Source organism: Vigna radiata, unplaced genomic scaffold, assembly GCF_000741045.1.
Source record: "Vigna radiata var. radiata cultivar VC1973A unplaced genomic scaffold, Vradiata_ver6 scaffold_184, whole genome shotgun sequence".
Taxonomy (NCBI): Eukaryota; Viridiplantae; Streptophyta; class Magnoliopsida; order Fabales; family Fabaceae; genus Vigna; species Vigna radiata.
This window is the reverse complement of record NW_014541999.1, coordinates 497,703-506,777: the sequence shown is the minus strand read 5'-3', so window position 1 is coordinate 506,777 and position 9,075 is coordinate 497,703. Positions and strand designations below refer to the sequence as shown.

Below are 9,075 nucleotides of genomic sequence, written 5' to 3'. Positions count from 1 at the left end.
TTAAACTTATAAGTTGTTGGAATTTAAGAGTAATAGAGACAATTTTCAAATTCATAAAAAGTTAGATAAAGAGTTATAATCATTCATAAAGAGTTACAATTATTCATAAAGAGTTACTATTCTTTAAAAGTTACAATGAAGAAATGTAACTATTCAAAATCTAGTATCTCTTGGATTAGAAAGATGTCTGATCAACATCTATATAAAGGGATCATGTGTTTTAGTGAGACTTTTTTTCTAGATTCGGTCATTCTCTTAACACACATCAATTCCTGACAATCATATTCTTGTTTAACGTTAATACTAAGAGTGAGTATTATTGTTATATTTCTTCTTTGTATCTCAAAAGCAAATTTCGTGATCATCTTCACTCTTATAAGCGACGAAATATTACTTTTAAGAAAGTGTATATTCACGGCTAAAGGAATATACCAAATCCACATTATTATTCATCTTGTTTTCTTAAGTTCTTGAAAAATTATTCCAACATAAGCAAGGATGATAATGGACAGGACAGATTCAGATTTCATTATCTAGTATTCATCTCCAAACAAAAACTTCATCCTGGTTTTCCTATGCATATTCAATAAATATAACATTTTAATTTCATCTCATTCCCATAAGGTATTGAGTATACTACCATGTCTATATCCTTTATTTATTATTTCAATATCAATAATTAATTTTTATAAAATATAAAAATTCACGACAAAAAAACATAATATTATTAAATACTCAATATTAAAATTATGTATTCATATTTTTTAATATCAAGTATTTAGAAAAAAAATATCAGTGTATACATTTTAAATTAAAGTACCAAATATACTTTTATGACAACTAAATTTTTTATTAATTTTTACAAATGTTAATGAAACAAAGTTGATAAAATTAAAAAGTCTTTTTTTAAATTAAAAAAAAAACAAGTATCCAAATTTAAAAATATTTTAAATGTCTCTTTAATTTCTTTATTAAAATTCTATTGAAATATTATTTTTGTACACTAATAAAAATTATAATACATTACTTAAATAAAATGCACACAAAAAATTATTGAACTAGTAATAATTGAAATTTAGCATAAATCTTTTATCTTTTAAACTCTAATCTATTGGATGGTAATAAAAATGGTAATAAACAAGTTTATTACAAAATTAAACTTATGATAATGAGTTAGAGTTAGAAAATAAAAATAACTATTTAAAAAAATTATAAAAATAGAATTATGTGATAAAAATAAGCAACAAATAAAAATATTAAAAAATAAATAAAAAGGATCAAATGTACGTCGTAGAAACAATTTTATACACCATTCAGCGATATGGTACAAAAGAAAAATAAAGATATAATTAAGAGCTTCATAAATAAAAAAAAAAGAAAAATAAAGATATAATTAAGAGCTTCATAAATAAAAATACCTTGAGATCTAAGAAAAGTTATGTCAAACTAATCTAACGGTTAGAGATAATGAAAAATGTTTTAGTAAACAAAAGTCTTTAAATGAAACAAAAGATAATTTATTTTTTATATTACCGATTAAATGAATGGTTTATGCAATTGAACACTTATAATTCATAGTTAAAAATTTATGTAAATAAATAATAAATAAAAATAATATTTGTTCACTTTAATTAATTATACACAATTTTACATAAATGCATAATAGGTATGATAATAGAAAAGTTACCTTGGAAATGTGAATAAATTTCATAGATATAATGAATATTACGACAGTTGTTGGTTCAGAGAAAAGACAGTTATATACAAACTCACATCCGTAATTAAAAAATATGGTACTATCAATATTTGTACTCAATTAAGCGAAAATTTCTCATCCAAATGGAGACAAATTTGTGCAATACCCACCATAACATATTTATTTACCATCCTTACTTACAAGCTAAATTTCATTTCAAAATTTGAAAAAATAATAACTTTAAATCATAATTCTAAACACAATATCTAAATGAACTAAAAATATACATATTAAAATTGTTCAAAGCACATTTTCAATATGGAAACAAGAGAAAGCTAATAAAAACAAAGTCGTACTTGAAACGCTACTTCGTAGTGGTAACGAACTACGAAGCAAGTCGTGTGTATAATTTACATTAAACAATAATGAATATTATGTAGAGAAGTGAATGTGACACTCTTCTACAATAGAACCATAGAAGCAAACGCATAGCTATTTCAAACTTTGAAATTAAGATGGTGAAGCATCCTAATCATGCAATGGCTGATGCAATTGTTTCAACCTTTGTTGGACGCCAGAATGTCTTCTGAATGCAAAGTAATCCCTCCCCATTTTTTGAATATGTCAGCCGAATATCCCAGTTTAGAGACTTAGCCATGCTTTCTATCTCACCAATAGTTTCAGCATTGTCTCTTACCACCAAATAACCTTCTGGTCTTAGGATCCTATCCACTTCTGCAATCACTGCCACTATGTTGCACCTGAATCCAAATGTCAGTTAAATCAGAAGGATGCTTAAAGACTAAGGAGATTTCTTCGTAGACAACTTTTAAAGTTACTCAACATACTTTTTCTTAAGTGTTGATAATATAGAATCTGCATGAAGAAGATCATAGGATCTAGGGTATGTATTGAAGGATTCACACCAATCATGATAGATACCAAATAATCCACGCTCATATATTATAGGCAGTGTGTCCGGAGAATCAATCGGAACCACATTCATTACCCAGACATTCACTTTCAGGGTTCTGAGTGCTGCAGCAAACCTGAAGACACGAGAGAAAAGAAAAAACAATAATACTAAACAAGGTATATTTGATAATGAAGTCAGTAAGCATAAACCCAAAAAAGTCTTGCTAGTTAAGACAAGGAATTATTCACAAGTTGATATATTACTAAAAGGATGATATCTAAAGAACAAAATATACAAACAATTATCATTTTCAAAAGGATTAAAATAAGAATAACAGAGAAGGAAAAGAGTGAAATACTGAAGTGTACTTGAAAAAACTGATAATCCTTCGGACGAATGAAACATATTATGATCACATTAGTAGTTCAAAAATAGAAATCACCATTTCCACCCCAAAGGATTAAAATGTCAATCAATTTAGTCAACTTTAGCAATGTAACAAAAGGATTAAATTGATGACTTTTTCATCTTTTAGAGATGAAAATTGTGATTCCCATCTGTCAGGAATTAATTTGACCAACCTCAAATATTTCAAGGACCAAAATGGTGTCTTTTTCTTTTGGTAAACACATGAAATTAATGGGCACTAAAGTAGAATATCTACTCATTTTCCTACAACTCTGCTAGTGGAAACATGGTTACGGGAGAAAAGAAAGAGATGCATTATACAAAATAATGAGATTTTCCATTTCAAAGAGGAACCAGGAATATGCAAAAGTACAAATAAACCGTTACCCTCCATAAACAGCTCTCATGTCCATCACATTTCTTACTGAAGACCAATTGATGCCCATTCCATTCAAATATGAGCGGAATAGAACGTTTTTCCAATGCTTGTGGTCAGCAATGAATTCCACCGCAGCAGCTCTTCCATAAACACCAGCCTGAGAGTTTATCCAGTAAGGTGGTTTCTCCAACCTTAGTGGCCACTGCTCAGGCCAGATTGATCCACGCTCTGATGCATCAATGGGCACTTTGTGCATACAAGCCTGTAGTGATACATTCCTGAAGACATGCAAGTTGGAACATATCACAAAAGATAAAAACATTGTCATAAAGGAATTTTCTCCAACTAAGTAATGCATTATGAACACTCTCAGCAATTTCATCCTCAGTGATTAATTTTTAGATGCTCAATTCCATTTTTCTTTTTTCTTTTTTCTTTTTCTTAATCGAACAAGTGACTCTAGGAATTCAAGCCCAAAAGAAGTGATTTTAATAGAAGAATGATAGGTTCAAAGGGAAGGTTTATATTAGAAGGAATAAAAACTGACAGACAATTATAATTGTCTAAGGGGTAGTTTTGTTGTATCAGACTTTTATAAAGTCTGCATAGGCAGTTTTTTTAGCAGTTTTTTTATCTTTGTTTTTGGAAGTTCTGTAAATCTAGGGAAGTGGAGAGTCTGGTTCTCTCAAATAACCAGAAGTTGTATGCTATTTCAGTTTCTCTGTACTGTTGGAAATCTAGTGTGTGGTTGGAATAAATATATACAGTTGTAAGGTTGTTCCGTATAGGTCTATAATACCTATCAAAGAATAGGTCAGTTTATTTCAGTATTAACTATAAAGATTCTCGTTCTTTTTCTCAAGCTTCACACACAAATTGATAGGTGCATGCAAGCATAACAGTACTCTCCAAATACCAACAATTTATACTTGCAAAACTTTTAAGAAAAAATTATGGATCTCCAAACAAAAGAAAGCTTGCACAAATTTCAGAAGAAAAAAATTATTTACTTTATACATCAATAAACAGTTATAAATTCATATTTCTTGGAAGAAAAGACTCCTGAATCATTTGGATAAGGTGTTTCTTATTAGGAAATTTTCAAAAAGTTGCTTCTATTTCACCGTATAAGAGAATCCTATTTATGCCTATTGCTCACAATATAAAAATATAGAGTTACCAGGCTGTATTTGGATCATCAGATTCGTTGCACATGGGTGGCTCATTTTTTATTCTGTTGTTATAGCATTCATTGTCAGTTGGTTTTCTATATATTGCTGCTGCCACTCCATTCAATTTGTCCTTTGCAATTACCACCAGATCCCAGCACATTGACACTGTAATTTCACCCATCGCTGCAACAAAATAGTTTTCAGATTTTGCATGACATCTACTCATCATTTCATTTATTAGAGGAACATGAATTTGGGTTTAATAGCGGTACCTTTCCAAATCTCAACACTTTCTGGATCCTTTTGGTAGACTGGAGTAGCAGACCATACAAAGTATCCTCCAGGTCTTAAGACACGGTTAAGCTCTAAGAGTAACCTGCCACCTGCATTGTACAACAAATATATAGTATTACTAGAACCGTCATGTGTAAGTGAGAAAAAAAAAATCCATTGAAATGTTTATCATACCTTCTAAATGCCAAGGGACTCTACAACGAGCACAGTGGACAAGATCAAAGACAGAAGCTGGGTAGGGTAATCTTACGGTGCCCATGACACCTAGTGTAGCAGGAATTCCCCGTTCCAGAGCAAATTGTACTTGTGCCTCGTGCACATCTTTAGGAGCAAATGACATGGTCAGCACGTCTTTTTCAAACAGATAGCCTCCAAAGCTGGCTACCCCACACCCAACATCCAATATTACTCGACTTCTCTTCCCCCACGCAATTTTAGGAAGAGACTGCATCATTATACAAACTCCCATTTATGAGGAGAATGACATATACATCACAATAACTATGAGCAGGATGGGCAAGACACTGCTTAATTTTCAAGACAATGAATTTAAAAGTTTGAAAGGCACCGTAATCATACAAGCTTAAAGTGTGATGTGATATTGCAACGAGTAAATGACAAAGCAAAACAAGAAAAGCTAAATAAAGTAGGTGCAATACGATGAAAGTTTACATGACGCAGGTCAGCTCAAATTTAGGATAACTATTACTATGTCTAAGATCATAAAATATTCTAGAAACTTATGTGCCCTGTATTACAAGAGTGTAAAATCACCAAAAATAAAAGAAAGAGAAAAAAACAGCTATTGCAGGAATAATATAGATTTATTGCACTTCACACTTTTACAACGTTTGAACCAGACATCGGCTCCATAATCAGGACTAATAAAAATGTATGGAATGGCTTTATCTCATTTCCAAAGCCCTTTTACCTTACATTCAGGTATTTCAGTAGATATTGTTACATAAAGACTTGATTACAATTTAAAAGAGAAAGGTGAAAACGAAAGCACAAAAATTGTAAATGATGTAACTTCCTCTAAAAAAAATGTCAATATATTATGTGGATAGCATGTTAGTATGTTATTTAAGTAAGAGGCTTCTGTTTTCCCATCAATAAGAATCAGGTTCTAACAGTAGTTGGTTATGCAGAACAACATATTTGTGAGACATTGATAGCATTGCAAGACAGAAACTCAAAGGCTTACTTTCTGAATGAATTCTATGTAATGAAGAGCCCCATGTTTAAATTGAGTTCCACCACCTGGAAAAGTAAGGTATTCACCAGCATCTTTAACCCAGTTTTGATGACCCTTAACTTCTACAAGCTTTGTGTGTGGGGCATTCTTGTACCATATCTGCAAGAGGCACCAAAATATTGAATTTCACTACAAGTAACAATATGATGCTTTCATCAAGTTTATATATTGCATACCATTTCCCTGCTTTTGGGCCACCTAATTGGGCTTCTATAGCCCTCGGGCAGAGAAACAAGACAAGTGGTAGCTTCATCAGGACAGTGTCTCTCACGATGCTCATAGTGTCTTATGCTTTGAAGCCTTCTAATTGCTTGCCAATTGTCAAGGCAAGGAATATACTCTGATCCGGTAGTTGTATTACAAAGTTTCCAATCATACCTTCTGCTGTCAATAGAAACTGAAGACTTCTGTGATTCCTTCTCATGTTGTGACTCTGTGGCTTGAGTTGACCAGGTTCCATTTTCAGCGCTAGTTTCAATCAAAGTTTCTGATTGTGTATCAGTAATAAAATCGTTTTTTGAAGCTTGATTATTCTCATGGCTATCTGTGTTACTCTCTCCAGAACTTTGTGTTGTTTCAGAATGTGTATTTATCTTTGCTGTCTCCTCTTCAGTCTCATTAACTATCTCATCCTGTTGTGTAACTTTATCCATACTTTTTTCTGTCCCTAATTTGTTATCATTTGCACTCTTGTCAGATTCCTTTTCATCTAAAGTATCCATTGATCCTCTGAGCTCATCATTATGAATTTCACCATTCAAAGTTTCTGTTTCTGCAGAGTCAGAATTTAATGTTCCATCTGATTCTTTCTCCTTCTCGTCAGTGCTCGGCTTGACATTCCTCATCTGATCATTCTCCTCAGCAGTATTCCCGGGATCCTTCTCAAAATCATTCTTTGCATCTGAGCTCTCCCTAACAACCTCCTGGTTTTCGTTAGCCATTTTATCAGACACTTCTCCAATTTCCTTTTGCTCATTCTGGCTTTCTGCAAAGCTATCGCTCTGAGGTTTAAGAGTCTGGCTATCTCCCTCTGTTGATTCTTCTGGTATATCACCAGATCTTTCTTCAAATTGCTTGGAATCACTCTGTACATCTTTTACATCACTAATGGTCTCAGATACCTGAATGACTGGATTCTGAATTGGAACAATGGTTGACATTATAATCCATACACCAACCAAACAAAATGCAACGAACACAGCTACAGAAACCGTTGAACAGTAGTTTGACAACTTCGTCCCCTCGCCTCGGGAATTCTTCCCCAGCACCATGTTTGCAAATTACTGCTATTTCAAGATAATTGCACCCAGAAAGGGGAGTAATAAAATATATAGAACTTGTTAAAAGATCCTGTGACTCAGCTACATGTTGATGCTTTCTTCATTTATATAAAAAAAAAAAAACAATAATCTTGGAAAGTAAATTGCCTAGATATATCCATTACACAAAATGAAAGGAAAATCATGTTGTAGCTCTACTATTTCATTCAAATAAAACCTTCGAGGGCACCAAATGTTTTTTTTTTTTTTTGCTGAATTTTCTAATCCGAAGCTTGAAAAAGGGGGGAGAGCAATTAGCGTTCGCAACACTCCAAAAATGGGTCGAATGAAGGTAGGTAATAACATAAGCCGGGGTAGCACTTCAAAGTTACGATGAATTGAGCTAAAGAACATGAATGGAGAAGCCAGAAATTCACAAGTACCTACTCTATATAAGCGACTTAAACATGCTCAAACTTTATAAAAGGAATATTCTATACTTCGTTTTTTCTTCTTTTAAAAAAAAAATCAACCTTTGATGAATAAAAGATAAACTTTTATCAAGAAAGATCAAAGCTTTCTCCCAACAATCCAACAAATGAAGGACAATTTCACACGAGGATGCGAGTATATGAGCTGAAACTGAACAAAATCCAGTGCAAAATACCCAGAACACACCTTATGAATGAAACCATGAAAAAACCGAAAATACTAAAAAAGCCCAAAACACGAAAAGTGAAAACTAAGATAATGTTTCCAAATAAGGGAAATGAAGATAACGGTTCAAGAGAAAAGCAGTTGAGGTAAAGCATCCAGCTTTTAACTCACATTCCCCTAAAAAACAGAACGCACATAAGTTGTCGGCATATTCTTCTGAAAAAGCAAGATCATCAATGTACAGATGCAAGGTCCATAGATGATACTCTGGAAGGAAAGGATGCAAAATGTGAAAGCAAGAAAAGGGTACGAAGGATTTAGAACTGTACCTTACTGGGCAGGTGAGATCCCTAGAGCAGACTTTGCTCACATTCCTACAATGACTGGTCTGAGGGAAAGGTCGTTTAGGCCAAACACTGAACACTGTTTCTTTGTGGTCTAATAAGTAAAGAGATTGAGGAAAAGGAGAAGAACATCAGTGTGCGTGTACTAACTCAAATATCAAGCTGACAGAACCTACTAAGTATTTGATTATGACGAACAGTTAACATCGAGATCATTCATCACCGATGGTTCTTTGAGTTTACTCAGTAATTACGACAACGAACTTTTCTCCGAATAAACCCACTTGGGAGAATTTCACAGACGGGTTTGCTTTGTAAAATTACCTGCAACAACTTCGGCTGTAAATTAAGGAAGAAATAAAAAATCTCAGGGCCGATTTTAGAGTTTATTTGGATAACACAGAGGAAAAAAGAAGAGAAAAAAAAATAAGAACAAAAAACTAGAGAAAAGTAAATTGTACATCACAAGTGGTGATTTCAAAATAAAAACTCTTTAAATGAAAATCAAATTCAAAAAAATGATGAGTGTTGGGTATTGTTAATTTCTTTTTATTAAATATATATATATATATATATATATATATATATATATATATATGATATTGTATTTATAATAAAATAAATATAGGTTAAATCTAAAATATAAATAAAGAATAATAATAAATTAATTAAAAATTAAATAAAAGATAATT

General features: G+C 32.1%; 1 protein-coding gene across 3 annotated transcripts; it reads right to left on the bottom strand.

Annotated features, from left to right (window-relative positions):
* Window positions 1-1,992: 1,992 nt before the first annotated feature.
* LOC106778850 (probable methyltransferase PMT24) lies at window positions 1,993-8,730 on the bottom strand. 3 transcript variants are annotated; one of them, XM_022776327.1, is made up of 9 exons: window positions 8,369-8,730; window positions 6,300-8,216; window positions 6,073-6,222; window positions 5,040-5,310; window positions 4,844-4,954; window positions 4,580-4,754; window positions 3,408-3,677; window positions 2,545-2,745; window positions 1,993-2,457 (listed from the first exon to the last, which is right to left on the bottom strand). In XM_022776327.1, the coding sequence occupies exons 2-9, from the start codon at window positions 7,392-7,394 to the stop codon at window positions 2,229-2,231; spliced, it is 2,502 nt and encodes an 833-aa protein (XP_022632048.1). In that variant the 5' UTR covers window positions 7,395-8,216; window positions 8,369-8,730; the 3' UTR covers window positions 1,993-2,228. The 3 variants fall into 3 exon arrangements, with proteins under 3 accessions (XP_022632048.1, XP_014522332.1, XP_014522331.1); XM_014666846.2 differs by having other exon boundaries at window positions 6,300-7,409; XM_014666845.2 differs by having other exon boundaries at window positions 6,300-7,406.
* Between the last annotated feature and the right edge of the window lie 345 nt (window positions 8,731-9,075).